Genomic DNA, 24,355 nt, shown 5'->3' with positions numbered 1-24,355 from the left:
ACATCCTCCGATTACTGATCTGAGGACTGGGGAAAGAACAATGCTCTTTTCAAACTGTATCAATCCAACAATGACTGGAGTATAAAAGATATGTCTCTAATCTGCAGAGCACTCTAATATACAGAAAACAAACACTGGTATTTGTTTTAAAAAGAACGGGGGGAGGTGCTCATCATACCTTGAATCCTCTGTATTCTGCCCAGCTGGTGCTGGTTCACAAATCACCTCCTCTAGTAACCATAACCTCACTGTACACCACACAAGGGGAAGAGCATCCCAATCATGCCAAGCAAGTGGCAACTAGCTACAGAACATGGTGCTGTGCATTAGCCAAGGCAACCAACATCAGCGTGCCAGGTTCCCTCACAACTCAGCTCTAAAACCATCAACACACGTCACAGATGCAAGGGAACCAAAGACCAGTTGAACAGCAGCCGAACAAATGAAAAGATGAGCTATCTTCTGCGGGAGAACACCTATGCCCCCCTCCCCGTCTCTGCCCTTCAGCAACACTTGATCAAAAGTATTCACATGTCCGCTGGAGCAGGTGGTGACTGAAGTGCACACATGGCTCCGGTGAAAGCAGCATGGAAAATGTTCATTAAGTGACAAACCGAGCATCCTACTCATCTAGGAAAGGAGGCCACACAGACACAGGCAGGTCGGCATGTATGCACACACACACATACAGGCAGGCCAGCATGTGTGCATGCACACACACAGACAGGCACACACACATGTTCGCACGCCAGGAACATACACTATTATAATTAAGTGACCAAATAGTATTCAGAACAGCAACAGGCTCATTTCCTGCATCCTAAGGGAAACTATGGTCCTTGCCTAAGGTTCCCTTCCCCTACTTGAAGCATTAAAGAGTCCTCACACCAGGCTAATTTAAAGGTTTAGTTTATATAGACAAGAATTCTGCAAACTCCACAATATTAAGGGCAATTAACTACAAATGTTAAATACTATAGTAAAAATAAACAGTCACTAGTTAATTCTGTAATGCATCAAAAAATTCAAATAACTCAAGAAAACAAAACTGGGAATTAAAGGCATATTTAGTAAATTAGGGAACATTTGAACTGCTAATAGATTGTGAAAAAAGTCTTAGCTTTTATAATATGTACACAAAAGCAGTGGAACAAATGAAGAAACAATTTACTACATTGTTGTAGCACAGTCAAAGGTGGGGTGCATTTAATTAACAATGACATCCTCTTTCCTGTAGCCTGGCGGACAGCAGCAATCAGTTACCAAGCATAGGAACAATTCAATACCTAGGAGTCTCCAGCAGCACACACTGTGGGAGAAGAAAACCTAATGATGGAATAAAAGGCACGGAAAAGCTGATCAAGTATTTGAGGCCCAGGCTCCTCTTTAGATACAGCGCCTACAACACTAGCAGAGCAGCTTTTGATGAGCACTTCCAAACCTTGGATACACAACCGAGGAACAATGAATCTCAATTGAAATAATTTGAGCTAACTTATGCATTATAACCTATTCAGGTAAAGAAGCAAACGTGTATTTAGAGTGCTAGGGTATTTTGTTTACTAAAACCTTGCTATAAGCTCATGCTTACTTAAAATTCTAACATTCTTCTTTACCGTATCGAAGAGTTGATTTTCTAAAGCATGCAAACACAAAATAATCTACCATTTCATCATCTCAGGCAACATTTCCAATGTTAAACTATGATAGGACTGTCTCTAGGGACTGGGTTCTCCACTATATCATGCCTATGCACCTCTGATAGCATTTTATAGCCTTTCCTTGAGTGTTTAACACTAGTAAACTTCAACAAATCAAAAAAATTTAAATGAGGCAGAATCAACTGAATAAAACCCAGGGTTATCTCTAAGTTTCCACATGCAAAAATACCCAAACAAACAAAAAAGGTAATTTAAATGTGCTTATCCCCAAAATAAACATGCAAAAATGAAGGTTTAGTCATTCTGAACATAAAAAAAAATCAAGTTCTATCTGATAGTCCACCCTAAAAGTGACCTAATATTCCATAAATTTTAGAAACATACTTTCTAGTGTTAATTAAGTATAATTTGCGGCAATAATATTTATTTTCTATAACAGAGGCACAGGTTTAGGATTTTTCAAAGATAATACTTGATGTTTTAACTCTTATCAGCATATAGTGTCTGTAAAAATAGCCAGTAGTACTAATTCACAAGTTTATTTATTTAGTGGACATAGAAACCTTGTGGAAAATATAAACCAGGGGAAATCTAGTACAGTTCTAAGGCTTCTAAAAAGTAAACCACCCTTTAGACTTAACAGAACTTAAAAAAAAAATTGCTTAAACATATGAATTTAAGACTTTACTTTATTCAGCAAAATCATTTATTTACAGTGGGGAATGCTGGTTTGACTTTGTCAATGAAAGAAACAAAAGTCCAACAGAGACAATACTGCACTGCAGGTGCTTCTGTAGCAGGTGAGCAACTGTTATCCTTACCTGTTATCGGGAACACCAAGAGCCACAGCATCACAAGGACACTGCTGTAACACACACCACACAGCTCCAGCACAACCCTGGGAATTTTGCAATGCAATTACCAACTTTTTCTTTTTTTATAAATGTATAAAAAAACAAAAAGTCAGCAACACCAGCATTAGGACGTAGTAAACAGAGTATAACCCCGAAGTCAGTGGTCAGTGAACACCTTACCAGACCAGCTAGTCACCACGTGACCTGCTCTATGGCAGACCACCAACCAGTACAGAATCCCAACAGGTGAAAAATACACCACTTCTAAAGAACAGCAATGATCTGGTAAGGATCTGACGTGATGGAGGAGAGGGAAAATAAAGGGATTGCAGAGCATAGCCCCTATTAGAACAAGCTAACTTTCCAGATTCTCCAATTAAAAAAAAATAAACAAACAAAAACAAAAAACCACTTCAACATGAAGCTACAATACGAAGTTTTTTCATTTTTCTTTGTAAAAAGTTCAGAGTTTGCCGTTCAGTCCTGGGTTTTTAACGAGAAGGACAGTTTTGGCCTGGACTTCCCCTTGCCCAGGATAATTTTTTGTTCTTCTTTTTGCTGACGTTGTCGTTCTTGTTCTAGTTTCATCCTTTCCTCATGAATCTTTCTTTGTTCTTCAACAATTCTCAACTGTTCTTCAGCCTAAAAGTTAAAATAAGAACAAGATCTGTCATGTCATTCCTTTCTCTCAGTATCTTGTTACCAGGTCACAATCTACAACCTACATAAGCCAGGAAAGACTTCCTTAATTAACTCTACATATTTCATCTAGTTCAAGTTTATGAAAATCGAATTTTATGGACTTCATGCCTTGAGCATACACTTGATTCTGTCTTTATATTTATTACCAAGAGTAACAGTTATCTAAAGCAAAGGCACAGACTTAGTCCTGGGGTACATTATCTACCCAATCAATGTATTTATAATTAGATAGATATACACAAGAACTGTAGTTAAAAATTTCCACTTTATTGTATACTCAATAGTAACCAAGAATTTACCCAGGTGGTGGTGGTGGCGCACATCTTTAATCCCAGTACTCAAGAGGCAGAGGCAGGTAAACCTCTGAGTTCAAGGCCAGCCTTATTTACAGAATGACTTCCAGGATACCCAGAGAAATCCTGTCTCAGAAAATTAAAATAGAATTTTTCTGTGTCTCAATTTCTTGGGAGAGAGAAAAAAAGTACCAAACGTTTTGACCTGATTATAAAATGTTATTTTAATTTCACACTGGCTACAATGTCAATCCCTGAAGTTCCTTTATCGCCTTTAATCTCAAGCAACTGGCTTTTCCTCTCTACAGGAAATGCCCCCTGGCTACCATGAAAAGAAAAGCTATTCTCACAACTCCTTCATCAGGACTCCCCTCCTGACCTTCCAAAGACCATGTACACCTCTATTCTCAGGGGTCATCTCTGCCTTTCTTATTAGAGTGGGACTAGTACCCAGAGAGTTCAGGATGGGACAAAGCACGACAACGTGCACAACAGAGTCAGTCACCCTCCCTGAACCTAAGCAACACCATTAGTAAGAAAGGCTGTTTTAACTCCTGAATGTCTTGTCAGTCACCACCACATCCTCCCATTTTTACTGTGACCTATGCACTTTGTCCTTCCTGCCTTCCTGCTCAAAGTTATATTTGAAGTCACTGCTTCTTTCTCCTTGTTTGGCTTTAAACTGTTAATCAACACTGAACCCACAACTGTCTCCTCCAGTCTCGATGTCCTCTCCTCACAGTCAACAGTCTCCACATGTCCTCACTTTTCTGCTGCAAATGAGGCTAAGCTGGAGGCCTGTAAGGGACTATGATGTTGTGGGACACATGCGAAACGATGTCACCTGAGTATCGAAATGGACAGAGCCATGGGGTAGGAAGGCAGACAGGTGGAGGTGCAGCCCAGAGTCCTATAAAACCTTTGCAGCAGCCTGGTAAACATGGTGCCCCTCACCCCAACTCTAAGACTTCAGATTTAATTTTTTCTGCCCTTTCTTAAAATAAGTCCATCCTTTCTGAGGGTCGAGTTCTTTTCCCCCTTTTCTAATCTTGAAAATTATTTATTTATTTATTTAGTGGGTAGAGAGCACCACAGCATGACTGCAGAAGTCAGAAGACATCTTATAGGCATCAGCTTTTTCTTTTTTTTTTTTTTTGGTTTTTCAAGACAGGGTTTCTCTGTGGTTTTGGAGCCTGTCCTGGAACTAGCTCTTGTAGACCAGGCTGGTCTCGAACTCACAGAGATCCGCCTGCCTCTGCCTCCCGAGTGCTGGGATTAAAGGCGTGCGCCACCACCGCCCGGCCAGCTTTTTCTTTAGATCAAACAGACCCAGGCCATCAAGCTTGATGGTTAAGCACTTTACCCCCCACCCCCAAGTCATCTTCTGGCCAATCCCTGCCCCCACTGTTTACTTGAATCTTACACATAAGCAAAGATTCCAACTCAAGTGGCCTGCTAGGAGCTCTGTCCTGTCCTCCCCGCACAATAATCTATCAGCCGTTCACGACCAAGGTGTCCATTCTTTTATTCTCTCTCTGACTTTGAAAGTATTTTCAACTCTGCTGTCACCATGACTGTTTCCTGTGCTCCTAAAATGGTGAGACTGCTCCCATTGTACACAGTACTAAGAGATCCCTTTGCCTTCAAATGTCCAGTGATTTCTATAGGAAATGAAAATTCCAGCTGAATTTCCAAAATTATTACTCTGCTCTGCAAGGGGCCAGAATGCCACTAAACCCTACCTACACAAGACTTCCTTCCAATCACCACCTTCCCTAGCTTTACTAATGATCACAACACAAAAAGAATGAGATATCTGGGGCTGAGGAGATGGCTCCTTGGATAAAACCTTTGGTAAGGACTGCCACTTAGATAATCAAAACCCACACATAGATGCCAAGCAGGTGTGGAGGCAATCCATAAGCTGCTCCTGGATCACTGAGTGAAGTCACACCATGTCAACTTTAGACCTTTACCTTGTACATGTGCACACACCCCCATCACTTCTAAAACTTTAAGCTAGCCGGATGGCAGTGGTACGCATCTTTAATCCCAGTACTTGTGAAGCAGAGGCAGGTGGATCTCTGTAAAATTAGAGGCCAGCCTGATCTACAAAGTGAATCCAAGAGTAGCCAGAGCTACACAGAGAAACCCTGCCTCAAAAAGACGAACAAACAAGCAAGCAAACAAAACCTTTATGCCAACTATGCACATCAAACCATGTACTTGGGGTGCCAGCACTAGATACTGAACAAAGGTGCATGTGTGTGCACGCACTTGGGAAACCTCTGGCAATGTAAACACAGGCTTACTCCTATCCACTTGACCCTAGTAAAGCGTTAGGGCTGTTTGAGTTGAGAGTAAAAAGGACAGCCTCAATACATGAAAGCTCACTGACATCACAGATGCAATTCAGATCCCATCAAAGCTTACTGAAGAGCAGTTTGATTCATCAAAACTACCTTTATAATAAATTTATTCAACAATTTCAGTTCCTGAAATTTCATTCATTAATATACCTGTAAACATGCAAAATTTTTAATTACTGTGTGTGCAGCCAGGTAAGTCATGATGCTCTCCTCAACGGTTTCTTCACCTTGCTTCTGGGTCTGTAGCTAGAGGCTGGGCTACCATGGCTAGCCAACAGACTCAAGGATAGTTCTTGTCCTGATCTCCCTGGCTGAGATTACAAATTGTGTTGTAGGACACGCGCTGTGCACTTGGGTAACATTCGGGTCTTCACACTTACACAGCAAGCTCTTTTCTGACTAAGCCATCTTCCTGGACTCCCAGATTCTTATTTCTACAGGGGTATTTATTTTATTTTAACAATTTGGAAAAGGAAATGATGAAGGCTAAATAATCTATACGAGATCTTTAAAACAATATTTCACACTCATGAAAAAACAAAACAGGTGGCCTGAGAAATGCTTAGCAGTTAAGTGCAGTGGCTACTTTTCCAGGATTCAGGTTCAATTCCCAGTACCTATAACTCCAGTCTCAGAGAACTGGACGCCCTCTTCTTGTTCTTGGACAATAAACCCATGTGGTGCACAGACACATTCAGGCAAACATTCATATAGATAAACAGAGTATTTTTCAAAAGCAACAACAACAAAACAAAAACAAAAACAAAAACAGGGGAGAAAGTTCTGGGGGTAAAGTGCTCACTGTGCAAACATGAGGGTCTCGTGTTACAAAGTTGGGCTCAGGGACTGGCCCACATCAGCACCGTGCTGGGCAGTCATCGTCTATCCAAAATGGTTAGTACCACATTCACTGAGTCATCCTGTCTCACAGTAATAGAAGGACTTATTAAGACACCCAGTGTTGACCTCTGGCTTCCATGTGTGCTCCTGTGCACACACACCAGAGGGCTCGCTTCCATGTGCTCCCCCAAAACAATATTCAGAGAAATAAAAAAAAGGGCCTACACATTCTGAAACGGAACTCCTCAATATATATTAGGTGAAAGAGGGAACAGCAAACAGTAGCAGAGGGTCTTACTTTTGCGTTTTTGTGTGATCAAGGGAGAATAAAACCACAACGTATTCATATGCTAAACACGCATTTCAAGAACTCCGGAAAAACAAACAAAGAAAAAATAACTGAAGTCACCTTTGAAAGTAAAGGATGGAGGCAGGTGGTGGTGGCACATGTCTGTAAATTCCAGCAATTGGAAGGCAGAGGCAGGTGGATCTGAGTTAGAGGCTAACCTAGTCCAAAAGAAAGAGCTAGTTCCAAAACAGACTCCAAAGCTACAGAGAAACGTTGTCTCAAAAAAGAACATAAATAAACAAAATAAAATAAAATAAAAAAAGAAAGTAGAGGATGGGAAGTAGACAAATGCCGTAAGACAGGAAATTAGCTTTGCTTAATAACCAAGCAAAACAGAACTTTAAATAAATGTAATCACATTAAACAAGCAAAAATTCAGTAGCCAAAGTTTGTCTTCAATACTGCACTGGGCTCGAGTCTCTGCTGCAGTAGGAACTGCTGCACTAGGAGGGCTGGCTGCACGGCCCTGGCATCACCTAGCAATGGACTATCTCTAGCTACAAGCACAGACAGCTAGAAGCCTTACTGTTCAGTGGATTAGCACATAAGCCCATGTATTCACATTTGTTGTTTATGCTAGTGCAGTTAGCTTCACATTTCTTAACAAATTTACATCATTTCTCACTTTTAATACCCAGGCTCACCAGTGATGGAAAACTAATTTGTCATCCATATATCTGTCAGTCTGGTGTCAATCCAACACCTTACTTGCTAGGTATTTCCTAAGTCCTGACTTCCCACCCCAGTAGACACCTCTTGTCCTCTCTTCTCTCCTCTCCCTCGTGCCCCACGTGATGAGAACTGTGGTATCTGCATGGGGAAAAGAGGAGCACAATATGCTGCTTATCCACAAGGGTTATTCTGTGCACACCTGAGAGGCCAACAAGATTACTGCCTACTACACTACAGTCATTAAGACCACTGTTTCTGGCCATTATGCCTAGAACTCTGCATCTCATACCCTCGAGTGGCTGGTGAAAAGTCAGAAAACTAAAAGGATCTGTCTCCATGTAGGGCCTGGCTGCTCCTCCCAGCATCTTAGATACCATCTAGTTTACCACAGCCTACCGCAACATAATCAATCAGTATTCTCCTTCGTGGACTTTTTAACCTCTTTAACAATCTAAAGAAAGAAAACACTTTTTATGGTAGTGATTAAAAGGACAAGGGGAAAGAAAATGGAGAACTGCATCCACAGGCACCGCGCCACTCAGAAATGTGGACTTCCACTGTGAGCCCTCTAAGAAACAAGGCCTGACCAGCTCTGCCACTTCTAAGTCTAATGACTTTATTTTCCTTCCTGGAACATATATACTAATGCATACCTTGTTTTCACAACAAAAAGGAAATGTTTTAAAAGTAATTATTGCCACACACAGTAGGGCACACAAGCACTTAAGGGGTAGAGACAAGAGAATCATGAATTCAAAGTCATCCTCAGTTACAAGACCCTGCTGCAAAAACATAAATTTAAAATGTTTTAAAATTCAATTTGTTGGGCTGGGCAGTGGTGGCAAATGCCTTTAATCCCACACTCAGGAGGCAGAGGCAGGCCAACCTGGTCCACAAGAGCTAGTTCCAGGACAGCTACCCTGTCTCAAAAAACAAAAATCAAAACAAAATATTTAATCTCTTGGTCAACCTTCATTATACTTTTCTCTAAGTTTTCATGTTCAAACTTTAAAGGAACAAAAGAGAAAAAACAAAAACACAGGTGGACATTGGGTCGCAGTCTTGTGGTCCAGCACCTAGGAAGCTGAGGTCAACTGCAGAGCTGCAAGCTGAGAGCCGGCCTGCACACGGGTAAGGAGCCACAAGCACCAGCACCCGTGTTAAATGCTGACTTTATCTTTCTGAGGAAAACATGCTCCAAACCCACTCTACAGAGATGACTTGTTACCATCTAAAGAGGATTGATGTCCGCTGCTTTACTAACCTTGCTTCTCAATTTTAATTACTTATAAACTCCTCTGTCATTTTCAAACTTCAATTTTAGATACCTTAGGGACATTTTGTATTGGTCAAAAAGAGGGTTGGGGTGGCATTTGAGGAACACTGTCTCACAGTTTCAGAAACACTGCTCTGTACACTGAACCCAGCTCCCCCCCCCCCCCCAAATGGTGCCTTCAGGATTTCCTTTTGATTTTATGTTCTAAAATTTCAAATTAAGGCCTGGAGATGACTCAGCAGTTAAGAGCACTTGTTTGTTACTCTTGTAGAGGGCCCAGGTTTGATTCCCAGCACCAACATGGTTCACAACCATGTTGTTCATAACCCTTCATAAGTTCAGTTCCAGGGAATCTAAAACCCTCTTCTGACTCCATACACTAAGCACACGTCGTACACATAGATACATGCATATAAAAGATGAACAAATTTAGTAAATATTAAAATAAAAGATACAATTTCATATTTAAAAGGCAAAAAATCTCTATATTATATAATGAGGCTCTTTTTCATCTTCTATACCCCAAATTCTTTCTCTTGGGAGAACTTTTTTGTGTGTATTGTTCATTCATTTCCCTTTGAACGACTGCAGTTTCCTTCGATGCCTAGAGTTCCCAGGCACTGGGTTCCCGCTATGCCCCACTCAGCAAGTTATCAATTCTCTCTAAAGCATCTGACTGCGGCGGTGGATATAAGCCTGTCTTCTCACACTGTTTCTGTTCAAGCCACTCCATGCAATATCAAACTCTTGCCTTTTATACTGTTTTCCCAAACACAGCAACAAAAGGTCACAGACCAGTGTTTCTTTCCTCACACAGGAAACCCATCCCTCATCCTGATTTCCTAGTCAATCCATATTCAATTCCTTACACGTCTGATGCCATCTCCTGAAATGTACATGTACAGCACTGTGACCTACTCTGGTATGGGGCATTCTATCCTATCTATCATCACTCCTTAGGGTGCCCTATTGTTCTTTCCAACTGTTATGTGCGGTGTCCTTTTCAGTCCTAACCTCCCTCTGACTATGCATGTCTTAGTCCCTTCCTGCAGGTACACTACAACAGTGAGGACTAAGTTCTCAGAGCTCCACCTCCTAGGACAGGAGAAAACACGTAAAGGGCTTCACTGAAAAGAAGCATTCAAACAGCAGCAATCTCCAAAAAGCTGTCTAGATGCCAAACCTTCATTCTATACCAAGTTCTGTGTATTTTGTGTATACGAATGTTTTCATAGCACATATGTATGTGCACCATGAATAATTGGTACCCACAGAGCTCAGAGGGTACTGGATACCCTAGAAGTGCAGTTACAGGGTATTGTAAGCTGGCAGGAATTGAACCTGGATCCTCTGCATATACGATAACTGCTCTAACTACTGAGCCAACTCTTCCGGTCCCTTCTGTGATTATCTTTTGCAATATAGATAGACTGAGATTCTCTCAAATAGCCAAGTGGACTACTTCCTTTTAAACGTTATTTTATTCTTTAGCCCCTTTTTACTGCTTCACTATGGAGACTGCGAATCCCCAAGTCTGACTTTTCACATAGCTGTAGGCCATAACCGAGCTAGCTACAGACATCTTCCCTTCAGTTTCAATCACAGGTTTGAATGTATTTCAGAGCACTAAAGAAGCACTTGTAAATGACCCGCATTTCTGGAGGTTAAAAACAACACTGTGTTTCCTGTCATGTGCCTCAGCATCATCCAGTTTCTTCACAATTTCAAACCCACAATCACCAAGGAAGTTCAAAGCAGAATTTTATTCCAGAGCCTGAAAGTCTGAACTCAGCATGTTAGCAGGGCTCAGTTCCCTTGGAACCATCGAAGGAGGCCCTTGAAATGCTGCTGGCTTCAGGTGCCATCTTCAGACCGTAATCTTAAACCTCACCTTTCCTGGAGACAACATGTCTCTTTAGTATGTAGCTCTGGCTGCTCTGGAACTTGCTACCTACACTAGGACATCCTCTAACCCAGCGCTGGTATAAAGGAGTGCATCACCACGCCTGGGGAAAGACAACATTTTGGAATCCCATTTTGCTCTGTTCTTAGCTTCTCTGATTTCTGTTATAGTCTGCCTTACTCTTAAAGGACACATGTGGTGATAGTCAAGAAATAATAGTGATTAAAGTCTCCTTCTCAAGATACCTCAATCACACCTACAAAAAGCACTCCTCACTTTTTGACCATACAAAGAAACACCTAAAAATTCTAAGAATTAAGTATGGGGGAGGGGCTGTAACATGCTCAGTCTACTACACCAAGCGTCCTTAAAAACAGAACAAACAAGCCTACATTTTCCTGAGACGCTCCTCTCAACTGCACACTGAGCTCTATTTATACTCAAGTACGTACACCTCAAGTTCAGACACTGCACTTCCAACCTCTCAGCGACGAACTTACACCATAAAGAAGTGACCCATCTCAGTATCAGACATAACTGTCAACTTATACTTTGCAGTGACTTCAAATCCTGAACATCCATCCACCTACTTGAAATCCATCAGCATTCTAATGACTCCTAGCTGCAGTGATGCGGAGATGGCTCAGGTCAATCTCTACACTGCAGGACACTAGGCAGACAGACACTGGTGGAGGCTGCATCTCTGACTGGTAACTTAGTCAGAACACATCCCTCCACAGCAATATCTAAACTCTACTGGTGGCGACATGCCTGTAACACTGCATTAGGGAGGTGAAATAGAAGGGTTACCAGTTCAAGTCCAGCCTGAGCTACAGAGTCAGTCTAGGCACTAACGAAGCTAGGCTACAGAGTTGAGACCCAAAACTAAACAAAATTCTGCTTCCTTTTCATGATTCATATACTTCTGTACTGTCCCTGGCATTTTCAAAGACACACTATACAAAACCTGTAGAAAACAGCCTCCAAAATTTAAGTGCTTCTAGAAAAAGTAAATGGGCTGGGAGATAGCTCAGTGTGGAAGGCACATATCCAGCACCCGTATAGACGTGGTCCTGGTGGTATGCATGCACCGTAAACCTGTGAACTGGAATTGAGGGTGGAGACTTCTGGCCCATTAGTCTGCTGAAATGATAAGCTCCAGGTTCAGTGAAACCACACCTCAACAAATAAATGAATGAATAAGTAAACAAATGAGGGGGGAGAGACAGAGACTGAGGGAAACACCAGACACCAACTTCAGGCCTCCACATGTTTGTGCATACATTGATAAGCACATATGCATACATATCAAAAACACAAAGGAAATTAAAATTCTGCATTAATAATCCTTAAACTACTGTAAGGCAGCTGGCTGTCAATTCAAGTTTAAAAACTAGGAGTGTACCTGCTCAGAGAAGGCAGTCCACATGTGGATTATGTGATTTTATCAAATATGTATGCATTACTTGTTTGGTCATGTTACAGAGAAACGTATCTTGACACATTATTTGGAAGAGATTGAGCAAGAACTGTGCACAGATTAGTGTTAACAGAAACAAACCTCCACGCACTCCACCTGACTAAATCTAGCACATTCCTTTTTGGTCCCTACTCAACTCCAGATTCAACTGTTACCCTAACAGGGCCTACTTAAAGTGTTCAAAAGGATGCCTTAGCGTACTAGCCCGGACAGCTTTCCTTCTATGCCATAAAGAAGGAATGCATCACTTACAACATGTGTAACTGAGGAAGGTGTAAAGTTAGATAACTGTTCTTAACACACTGACTTAATCTTAAAAGATACAAATATGCTCTTTGTGAGCAAATGTCCATCTCTAAGAGACAACAGTTTTTATCTGGCTACTTTGTACATCATGTCTCCTGTTCAGAAGTTCTTTGTCTGCAAAAAACTCACTTGGCTCCAGCTGTCACTCTTAGTGACCATAAAAGAAAGCACTGTGTGCAAATGGAATTTCCATGAGTAAGTTTTATAGAGTAAATTTGTAGAAGCAGAATTTAAAGTCTGGGGTCTATACAGATATTTAAGCAGTTTCTGAAACTTGTTACTCCCACCTAAATGCACAGGCTCTCAGGGTGCTTCCACCATACTCTGTCTTTCAACAGGGCACTTCCTAAAGAACGGGCCCTCAACAGAATGGGGAAAAGGATTTTTTTTCCCACAGATGTTGGGATCTATTTTCTAGGAATTACAGCAGCTAATTCCTCATGCCATATGTAATAATTCTGCATGTTTCTGGGTCCTTATCTGGAAGCTGGTCTTTATCAGTTTTCTGTTACTCTGAGAACTGTCCGTGGCAGGGGCACTATGTCCTCAAAGCACCCTCCTACCTGGCCTGTCTCTGCTGTCACACACCCTTCTTGGTGTGCATCACGTCTGCTCACTACTGTCTCTAACGCCTACTATTTCTCCACTGTCCCAGAGACTTCATCCCCTACCTCACCTCAAGGCCTTGGCCATTTCACTTCTTCACACTCTCATGAGAGGCCTACTTCAAAGAGACATCTCTTGGAAGGCCTTTGTAAACCACTCCATCACAATTAGGTCAATTATACCCTACCATCCACACCATTTAAACATTCCTGTAGAATTAACTTTTCTTAGAACCGTCCATGTCTCTACAATAAACACTAATAATTTACAAGAATGTAATTCCTTATCTACTTTCCAAACGACTTTTGTGAACATAGACTTTAGTGCAGTTGCCTTTGGCCACTCCCTAGGTACAATGTTTCCTATGTTTTGTTTGCCATTACAACACTCAGTACATACAACTGCTGTTCCAGCCAGGCAAGCAGCACACCACTGTCTACAATACACTACTGCTTCACCTTCCCTTTGACTGACTTGTCCTCAGTTTGACTGAATTTTAATGTTTTATATCAGATTTCCCAGTAAACAAAGAGCAAGGGAAATGAAAAGGAACAACAATATCCAAAGAGCTTTAACATTCAACCTGCCACCATCTTCACATCCAATTCATCTTCTGACTCCCTCATAAAGGACATTCCATTTTCCACATACAAAATTGCCTTCAACTCAGTCATTTCTTAGGCTCCCAACCCAAATGACCTAAATCTACCTGGGGTGTTTATGAGTTTCTAGAAGTCCAACTTCTCTACCTAAGGCATCCATCCACTGAATTTCAATGATGTCACTCCCTAGTCTATTAGCAGACAGACTTCATTTTCTTTTAATTCATGCATTAGCATTTTACAAAGTAGAGATGTGAGGAAACGGGATAAAAAAACAAAAATTGGCCATTAAGCACAACCTGAGAAATAGTCCTGTAGACTATGATCAATCTTCCCAAGACCACCACTCTCCAAAGAGAAACAAGTTTATTTTCCATAGATGCACTAGTACCTGCTAGGAGTCACAAAGTGAGGGTATCAAGGCCACCACCAGTCAAAGTTAACACAGCCATCTAACCCTTCTACCATGTCCTCATAGACCTAGATCACTAACATATTTCTCTTCTGAAGTGTTTGTCACAAACCCTTCAAAGTGCAACCACCCAAACCTGAAATAAGACTGTCCTCCTCCTTCTACCTGGAGTCCCACCCAGGCCCTAGGACAAGCTCCCCTGTGTGTTCTTCTCAATAGTCAGTTTTCAAGGAGAAATTAAGTGACACAACTTGTTCTTCCCCTAAACAACAAGTCTCAGCAGCAAATACCTCTGTTGGTCTTGACACTGCTACTGCATTTGAATCAGACTTTCCTAGAATCTCTAAGTTGTCTCTATACTCATGGGTTACTGTCTTGGAAGTTCTGAACCACTATGTTCATAGTCTCTCCTCACACTGGCCGATTATATTTTAAATTTGCCTACACCTTTTATAGCACTATGATATAATTAATTTAGTCTGTGTACTTCCGTTGAGATCGTAAATTAGAAACATGAGATAAAATGTGTGAACTGCGGTGGAGCACACCTGGAATCCCAGCACATAGGCTCAGGAATCCAAGGCCAGCCTAGATTATAGCAGATCTGTAGCACGAGAGGGGGAGAATCAGACTGCATTTAAGCAGTCTTCCTGCTGTCTAGTGAAGGTGAGTAAGGTCAGGGTTGAAGACATTGGGGGCAGGGAGAGTAAACCTCCCCCCAAAATGTTTTCAACCACTGAAAATTTTATAATCCCCTCCAAATTAGAGATTAAAATATCGCCAATTCTACCACTCTTTACCTCAACCTCAAGGTCCTTGAAGCAATCTTGAGAATCTTCACAAAGCCCAATTACTCAGCACAAATCCACATACTCTGAAGACCCTGCATGATGCCTCCCAAATCCATAGCACTCACCAGTTTGGCCTGTGCTTCTGCGATTTTCCGGTTATTTTCTTCTAATATCCGCTCCAGCTCCTCACGCTTTGCTCGTTCTTCCTCCTAAAGGGGAGGACATGTTACAACGTTAGGAAAACAAAGTGTTTAGCTCTACCAGCAAATAATTACTAATCTTCCTCTCAACTCTGCTGGATCTGACTTACAGGGCGGCTATACAGCCACCTTTCTGTCTGACAAGCGATAAGCTGTGCAGTCTAACACTAAATTTAAATCACCCCTCCCAGTCCAAAACAGCAACCGACTAAACCCTCCCTAATAGTCTCCTGGCAATTATTACTAATACTTTAATATCACACAAATCAACAAGGACAACTACAAAACTGGATAGTATTTACCAAATTAAAAATATATATAAAATATAAATAAAGTGAATATTTGTCTCACCAATTATGGATACCTACGTATTCTTTACCTATACTCCTTTAATCAGCATTAAAAGTTGAGTATTTACTGTCTTGTCCAGTGTCCTGCAGAGTGTGCTCCTCGGCTGCCATACGCGCCAGCTTCCTCTTTAAAATGATTTGTACTGTTAGCTTGGCAATACCTGCATCAGCAGCTCAACCATTTATAAAGAAACAACATACAAGGAAGGCTGAGCTGAGGAATGCAGATGTTTATGGTAAGAAGGAACAAAAAATGTAATTCATCATTCCTAAGGCAAACAATTAATAAGAAAAATACATTTACTGTTAGTGAAAAATACAAATGGTAATCCATACTAAGGACTGCTTCCATGGGGCATGGACTTAACATCAGATGTTGACACCACTAAAGGCAGCTTATATTGTCATCTACAGTCTGCACTGAAATTCAGGAATCCGGGGGATGCACAGTCAGGAAATAAAATTCTGTCATTTTTTTCTTGGAGAATTTAATGAAGTTTTATAATGCAAACTATATGAAGATTGCTTGATGGTTTGGGCAGTGTTCAGATCACAGCATACATACTCAAATGATTTTAGTATTTGGGAAGACTGTCAGAGGATTGTGTCCGTGTTAAAAAAAAATGTTAATATGAAACAAAAAGCAAATGAAGAGAAAAAAATCTTGCTATGATTAATAACTCGCTACAAAATAGCACAATTACTCCAAAAATATCTCCATTATTAAAGGCACTGATATGAACCAACTACAAACAGGTCTATGTAGTTAAGACAGGACAAGGGAAATGCACTGTACAAGCAAAGCTTACTAGAAAGCAGACTTAACACAATGTCAACTTGTCCACAGTAACGCCAGGATGAAGGATGACAGTAAGCCATGTATTTAAGCCAAATATTTATAAATTTATGTTCAAGACAATGTAACTACAGATTTCCTGTGTCACACGAATTCATTTGTTCATTAGCAAACTGTGGAGAGACACTCAGTGCTGTGAAGCAATTTGCCTTGAGTGTCTCCGTGACTTTCGCACACTTTAGGATCCTGGAGTAATCAGTGCAAACAAGCCATAAAGCTTCAGTAGCAAATTACTGTCTCACAGAAAGACATTTTCAACTTCTGCTCCAGCTGCTGATAAAACAAATCATGTGTTTAGCTTGACTCCAGACAAGGACAACCTGTTCCTTCATAACTCTCTAGAGAAAAAAAGGAGTTGTTAGTAGGTACTTAAAAAAAAAAAAAGGAAAAAAAAGATGAACAATCTGGACATTTTTCCTTAAAAGATTCCTTGAAACACATTACGAAAATGGAGGGCCTTATAATCAAAATGCTAGAATTAGTCCACTGTGTTGAAAAGATTTAGGGAGGGGATGAGGGATAACAGAAGGAAAAAAAAGAAGAGCGAGAAAACCTGTGTATCAAAAGCAGGAGCTGTCACTCAAAGTCAGGCCCTGCTCTTTGTAATCTGACTGAAGGCAAAAGGCTCTCAGTCGAGGTCACAGTGATAAACAGAAAGGAAGATGCAACCGCAGGTGGACTTTTAGCCTTTTCCCTTTTCCACTCCCTGGCTTCCCCCTACCCTCCCAAAAAAAGAATGTAGTCCTGCAGCCATGGCAAAAGTTTCAAACACTTCTCAAATACATAAGCCAGTTCCGTTAGATCAAAAAAAAATATCCTTGAATAAGTTTTAAGAAAGTAGCTTTTAAGTACCAGTCAGCACTTCTGGCTAAAAAATTATCTTTCGCAGCCATGTAACTTTAGATGAGAAAGGAATTAGAAAGTCGCATTCCATCTCGTTCTGGACTGAGCAGGAGGCACACCTGACACTGAAAGTTTTGCCATGGACTGTCTCTACTTTCCAAACGACCGAGCGTTACCTCTCTAGCTTTTTGTGCTGCAAGCTCAGCTTGTCTCTGTCGCTCGAGTTCTTCGAGCAACTGCTTTTCCATGATGCGTTTGGCCTCTTCCACCCTTCGGAGGACTTCTCGTTCAATTTCATCCTTCCTTTTCTCCAATTCTTCTTCTACCCTCTTTGCTACCAATTCTTCTACTCTTCGTGCTGTTTCTTCCTCAATGAGTTTTTCTTCTATTTCTTGCTGCCGACTAGCAAATAAAAATAGAAAAGACAACATTTTAACCTAAGAATTAAAACTAATTTTAAGCCTACTTATTAAGCCTTATTTCTTAGACCCGTAATTTTATAGCTTATTCTTACATCACATTCAACAAAAAGAGCAATCAAGATAAGTAATACAGAAATTCAATTGAGTATAAATATCTTGGGGGGGGGGGTTGCACGCACTCTAAATATAGAAAAGGCTAGTGTGTAACAAGAACCTAATTCCTTAGGTTTATTTAGGACCTGTAAATCTGAAACAGGAACCTACTCCTGTTATCACGTAGGTGCTGCACTTAGGCACTCTGAGCAAGGCTGAACTACAGAAACTCCTTAAGTAAAGGACAACAGTACTGTGGTCTTTACTCTAGGCTCTGAACTTAACTTGTTGTGCCTTTTTCTCCTTTAATATTTGATTTCATTTAAAAGCTGTTCTAGATTTGACAGAATAGAAAGGTAAGACTATACTGTATTATCAAGGCTAAACGAAGCCTTACTGTTCCCATTTTAATCCCACTGAAACAATTAGCTTACTGACTGGAAACAAAATTTTGGCTAAGAACATTTATCAAAGTGCTATCACAAAAACCTTGCGCATTTGTAGCAATGACAGTCACTGGTACCATACATCTATTGGCAAGTTAGTAGGAGGAAAACCTAAAATGCTCTTCCATTTTATTTGGTTAGATGTTAAATGTAAGTATTTTGGATAGACTGGAAGCATGCTAACACTACACTGGTCTTGGAACTGTAGTTTAGAATACAGAATCAGTAGATAGTATTGACATTCACTTTGCTTCCATTATGTTTCTACTCAGGAGCAGGCCAAGCATTATTTTGTGCAGAATGAATGAATTCAAAGGTTCTTAATAATGCATCTAAATCCAAAGAGGCCAATGTAGTAATACTTCCTCCCAAACTATCAAATTAACAAAACTCTCAACTTTCATCTTTAGAATCTATTTCACACACATGGGACAGTCGTTCATCTGGCATGCTTAGTAAAGACTTTCTAGTTGCTGTGACCGTCAAGCAGTCTAACACATTTCTACTCAATTCCCACCCAAGGGCTTTCAGCTCAATACATTCGCTGCATTGTCTACACTTATCCTTGGCCTCTATCTACCAGAGAGGCAGAAGACAGGACAGTAATTTGGTTCTTCTAAGACTGTAGGACTTGTCTGTATCTTTGCTATTTCCTTCCCAACTGCCACATTCCAACAGTACAGGAGTGCTTAAGACTCAACACAGCCCTCCTTTCTTTTTAAGGTCCTGTCAAATAAATGCTAACTGGAGTGAGCCTTTGTCAGCAGACACAGCAGATAGCCTCCAAGGTGATGAACGATCTACCATGAACAGAACGACGCTGAACAGAGAGCTGGATTCAATGGCAATCATACACAGAACAGTTTCCTATCCACCCAAAAGGAAACTTTTCAGCTTTTTTTTTTTTAAAGAAAATCAGATAAAGCCTAAGAAACTCAGCATTTACATCTTCAAAATCTCAACTTTTAATTATCAGTGGTAGATGGGACAGAGTACTAAGTACAAAAGAGATAATGAGGCTTTAGTGGAGACTTTCTGTGAGCAGAAAGGGAGGGAAATAAGTAAAGACCCTAGGAAAGCTCATCAGTGAGCAGCAAAGCTCTCACTTTTAAGTAGGAATCTGATAAAGTGACAGAGATTCTCAGTATTCAGGATCTAGATCAGGCAGTCATCCCTTCTAAGCAATACAGCAACAGAGAGCCAGCGGTACGCCCATAGATTTGGACATAAGGGAAAATAAGCAAACAAATTCAGTTTTTTACTCACAGTAAAAGCCAAACCAGCCTGAACTGTCAGCTCTGGCATTCTTCACCCAGTGAACCCACCAACCAGGGAAGATGACAGGCAGTAAGTTGCTGAATTAAGGGTCAAGTCTAACTGCAGCTCAGGTTTTATAGTCTAAAGGGGAGGAGAGCAAATGGCAAAGTCCCAGCCACAGCTGAGGCAGTGCAGGATGAGAACTGGCCTGCCCCGCGTTCTCACAGGGCTGCTTATCTCCCTTTGTTCCTGGAGGAACTGAAGGGCACCCCAGCATGCCTCCAACAGCCTTACTTATGTATCCTGAATGAGGGGCCGATCAGGCAATGAGGTCTGGGCACACAGTTGTAGCACTACAAGCCTCACAGGAACATAATTTTGGTTGTTATTCTCAGTAAGATTAAAAAGGCATCTTCAGAATCAAGGGACAAATTTCTAGTCTGTTTCTACAATCTGTGGCAAAAAACCCTTAAGGCCCCACCACTCCATCTTGTCTCCTTTCCACAGAAAACCAACTGGCACATAAACTGACTTAAGCACTAGTACATCTTCTTCCCTGATGGCCAAAATTAACAGGAAGCCAATAATAGCACCACCATTAGGACAACTTTTCCATTAAAAACAATGAACTTTCTTCAAGAGAGAACCAAACCACTCTGGGCATTATCATAAGAATCACATAGAATTCTCTAAAACATTTTGTTTTGCTCAGAAGCTGCTGCTTGAGTGAATGCCAGGACCCAGGACGTCCTGCCTGCAGGGTCATCCTGGTGTAAGTGGCTCTAGCTTCTTAAATCAGAGCCCAAATATATTGGGGAGTGGGGGTTGCACAGGGCTCTCTCTTGTCTGTCTCCAACTTCTGTCTCAACTTCCCTGCTGAGCTCACTGCTTTGCTAAGAATCTCCTGCCAGAAAAGAGTTATTAAATCAAGATCAAGGTGTTTTTCAAGTAGTATGATACCAAGTCCCATTTTTCCCCTCGGTCATTAACAAAACAAAACACACAAACAAAAAAGACCACCCACTACTTCTAATCAATCAGATGGTAACCAATTAAAACAAACCAGGGAGGGCACAGCACTGAGCGCATGGCTTGCTATACAAAAGTAATGCCGTATTTTAAGGCATCCATCCTTAAAACAAGGAAACTCACTTCTTGAAACCTCTAGGATTGCTTAGTAATTACTAGTAAACATTAGTTACTCTATACCTAACAAGGCACTAAACACTGGGCCGCAGTGAGTGCTGAGGCGATGAACGGCCCTTGCAGACCCTGATGCTCCCAGCAGTTCCCCCAGGACAAAGGTGAGGCAAGAATGGGGACAGAACCAAATGCAGGTCCTGTGCTTGCTCCACCACTGTCTTAAAGCTCTGCAGAGTAAATTCAGTCATAAACTTCTTTACCCTCAATATAGGCTCTATTTATTTTTCAACGAATCACGTACATGATGAATTCCAGTTCACCTTAGATACTCTCAGGCTCCTGATCTGTAATGTAGGTTAACACTAAAACTATTCAATCTCAGATGTCACTGGCTGCAGGGCTTACTAGACCAATGATAGGACTTGTACAGGTTGTTTCAGCTACCTCCTTTCTTCAGTGGTTAATACAACTTCAAAGAATTCCTAAGAAATCTTAGTATTGGTGAAGTGCAGGAGTGAGGACTCACGGTATGTGCCTGGGACCCAAGCACAAGACGGGGATCTGATATGAACCAACGCAAAAGCCTACCTTTTTACTACTTTCTGTGACTTATTGTTCACAACAGGCTGTGTTAGGCTACACTCAGGAAACTGACTGACTCACTCTACGCCAAACACTAAGTCCTTACAGCAGCTCCAATCTCACACACACAATGATTTAAGGTCTCAAAATTCTAAGTAGCAAAGCAATCAGTCTCAGTCAACAGGACTGAACTGGGTAAAGCCACAGACTTGTTTTACCGTGTCTCTGCCCATCCAACCCTAGACTGGTGAAAACCCACCAGGCACTCTGCATTTCAGTGTCACGTGTTCCCGCCCTGGGCTGTAACACACATTCCTGTGCTCTGCTCTTCGCTCTCCACAGTCCTCAAGGCACTCTATCTGTTGCCCAGGTTTAGAGACAAGCAAAGCCCTATCATCAACCTTACTTAGCTCAGCTGAGTTATACACAAACTAAGAACCCAGCAGTGCCAAGGGACAGTCCTACCCTGGTCTCATTTTAGGCAATAAAAGACACAGGACAAGTTAAGTTGTAGTAAGGACACCACAAACACAACAGCCAACTGTATGTACCCTAAATTCCTTTTCAACCGGTTCCTCTTCCATCTAACGATGATGGCTCTTACCCACTCCCTCTCCTTAGCCTATCTACTTTTTGGTCTCCAGCCTACACAATGCACCCTATACGACAGGAAGTGGTCTTTTAAAGGGTGCTGTTTCATTTCTCTCCTCAGAACTTCCTGATCTAGAATGAATTAAACCAAATCTCATGCATACAAGAACCCACGTAGAATTTCCAGGCTCTGCTCACTTCTCTAGTGACTCCTGGGCTTCAGGGCCTATGGTCTTCCGTGGTGACCAACACCACCCCGTGCACTCCAAGGCCTCCTTCCATTCTGTTCTCTAGTGGGTTCAGGAAGACAGCTTACTCCTTTGGTCCACAAATACCCACCCTCATGCAGCCTGACTGCCTTACCATCCCTACCCCCCACTCCTGGTGATAGTCTATTTATATTATTACCGATCATCTGTCTGAGCTAGTTCAAGATCAGTCATCCGTCTATCAACAGCACCCATCACATCACAGCTCCTGGCACTTATTAAAGGCTCAGTCAATACTACTAGCTAACTCAATAGACAAGCTAACAGGCATCTGTAAACAAACTACTTTCCCTCACTCCCAAGGCTCCGTCATCTACACTGGTGTGCTCTGCAAGACATAAGTCACATTAAACATTGTCTATTACACACATAATCTAATATTAAGGTTCTCAGTCCAGAACCAGAGCACAGCTCGCTGCCCATCATGCCATCCTATGTTGCCCATGTGCAGCGTACAATGACTCTAATTGGCAAGCAAGCTTCCTGTTATCACAGCTAACTTTTCCTACGTCCTCCTGGTAGTTATAGGAGTTACATCTTCAAGGCTACGGGCTTGTTCCACACCTAACTGGATTCTGTGTGGCCAAGGTGTACTGAGAAGAATCTGCTCGCAGCACAGGGCAGCTCCACCTACAGTATTAGCTGTGTTCAATCCCGTACCTCCCAAGCACTGCTTCTGGAAAATCTGCCCAACACAAACTCAAACATAGGAAAAAAAAAAAAGAAAGAAAGAAAGAAAAAAAAACCCACACTAGCCCATACAACGTAAACTACCTAAAGTTTCTGCTTCGTAACCATTTATCCAAGAACTCCGGAAAAGATGGCTGGCTGACCACGGAGCACACACGAATGTGCTTAGCACTATTGTTCCACGTGGCTTTGGGGGGTGGGGTGGGAGGACACGTCTTTTAAAAGTACTACGCACAAGTTCACTCTGGCTGGGTTATCCACACCTCCTTTTTACACCGAAAGAGGCCTGACTTTCAAAACCACGTGATCTCCACCCTATTTCAAGTTAAGTTCCCCCCTGAAGGTAGCCGACTTCACCCGATGGGAAAAGGCAGTCGAGAGCACTCTGGAGCTGGAAGCAAACATTTCGGCGGGGACCACCGGGCTCAAGCGTGCTCCCTAGAGGGGCTGATCAAGCCGGGACAAAAAGAGGCGAGGGGACGATGGCCACCCGAGTGCTCGCTGGAGGTGCATGCACCTGTCTTCCTACGACTCCAAAAAAAGGGGGGAAGAGCCCACACCCGCCAAACACGGACTCCCCTCCCGGACGGCCCCGTGCTCCAACGCCTCGGGCCCGGCACTGCGCGGCTCCGCCAACCTCCCGCCTCGCGCCCTCCACTCCGACTTCCGGGCCGGCGCTCCCGCCCCGCAGGCCCCGAGCGCGCTCCCGCTGCCGCCGCCACCACCGCCAGCCACGCGCCCCTCACATTTTTCGCTGCCTCTCGAACTCCGCCTTCTTCTCCTCCTCCTCCCGCTTCTGCTTCTCGTCCAGGCTGCTGCGCTTGCTCACCGTGCGCCCGAAGATGTCGATGCGGTCGGGCGGGGACGAGGCGCGCTCCCGCTCGCGCCGCGACGCCGCCGCGTTGGTGGAGCGCGAGCGCGAGCGCGACTCCCGCCGCCGGTTCCGTTTGCTCTCCCGGGACTTGGAGCGCTTCCGAACCCGCTCCTTGTCCCGCGAGCGCGAGCGCGAGCGGCTGCGCTTCTTGTTGTGCTTGGAGCTCTTGGTGTGCTTGGAGCGGGACGAGCTCCGGCTCCGCGACCGGCCCATCCTCGCGCGGCGCGGCGCCCGCCGCCTGTCACCCGCTGCCCGCCGCAGGCCGCCCCTCGCCGCCGGGAAGCTCGGCCCCCCGCCCACGGACCCTCCGCCTAGCCCCGAGCGCACCCGCCGCGCACACGGCCGCCTCCGCCGTAGAGGCCTAGCAGGCCTGGCCCGGAGTCCCTAAGATGGCAGCTGCGGCAGCACCGGCCGCCCTTCCCACAATGCCCTGCGCCGAGCGTGCCGGCGTGAGCCCCGCCCCCCCCGGCGACGTCGCCGAGGCGGGCCGGCGAGTGCTGCCGAGCGCGCTCGGCTCTTTCCGCCGCTACGCGGAAACCAGAGCCTGGAGTTGGGCCGCCTTCGGGTCTTTCTCTACTTAAACTCAACAAGACCCACGAAAAACTTAGGAGTTAGAAACTATT

At 42.9% G+C, this 24,355-nt stretch overlaps 1 protein-coding gene across 1 annotated transcript; it reads right to left on the bottom strand.

Annotated features, from left to right (window-relative positions):
- Window positions 1–893: 893 nt before the first annotated feature.
- On the bottom strand, window positions 894–24,150 carry Arglu1 (arginine and glutamate rich 1). The gene is made up of 4 exons (XM_057752672.1): window positions 23,605–24,150; window positions 17,542–17,767; window positions 15,242–15,325; window positions 894–3,157 (listed from the first exon to the last, which is right to left on the bottom strand). The coding sequence occupies exons 1-4, from the start codon at window positions 23,943–23,945 to the stop codon at window positions 2,993–2,995; spliced, it is 816 nt and encodes a 271-aa protein (XP_057608655.1). The 5' UTR covers window positions 23,946–24,150; the 3' UTR covers window positions 894–2,992.
- Window positions 24,151–24,355: the final 205 nt, after the last annotated feature.

Source organism: Chionomys nivalis, chromosome 20 (genome assembly GCF_950005125.1).
Source record: "Chionomys nivalis chromosome 20, mChiNiv1.1, whole genome shotgun sequence".
In the NCBI taxonomy this organism is placed as follows: Eukaryota; Metazoa; Chordata; class Mammalia; order Rodentia; family Cricetidae; genus Chionomys; species Chionomys nivalis.
Note: the sequence above shows the minus strand (reverse complement) of the source record. Positions and strands in the feature narration are given on the sequence as shown.

What these genes read in the sequence shown, in the direction of transcription:
- Arglu1 (XM_057752672.1), bottom strand. Translation starts at nt 23,945, where the DNA reads ATGGGCCGGTCGCGGAGCCGGAGCTCGTCCCGCTCCAAGCACACCAAG. An exon ending in TTCGAGAGGCAGCGAAAAAT is followed by an intron (nt 17,768 to 23,604) that starts GTGAGGGGCGCG and finishes TTTATTTGCTAG; the next exon opens with TCGGCAGCAAGAAATAGAAG. An exon ending in CAGCACAAAAAGCTAGAGAG is followed by an intron (nt 15,326 to 17,541) that starts GTAACGCTCGGT and finishes CCTCCCCTTTAG; the next exon opens with GAGGAAGAACGAGCAAAGCG.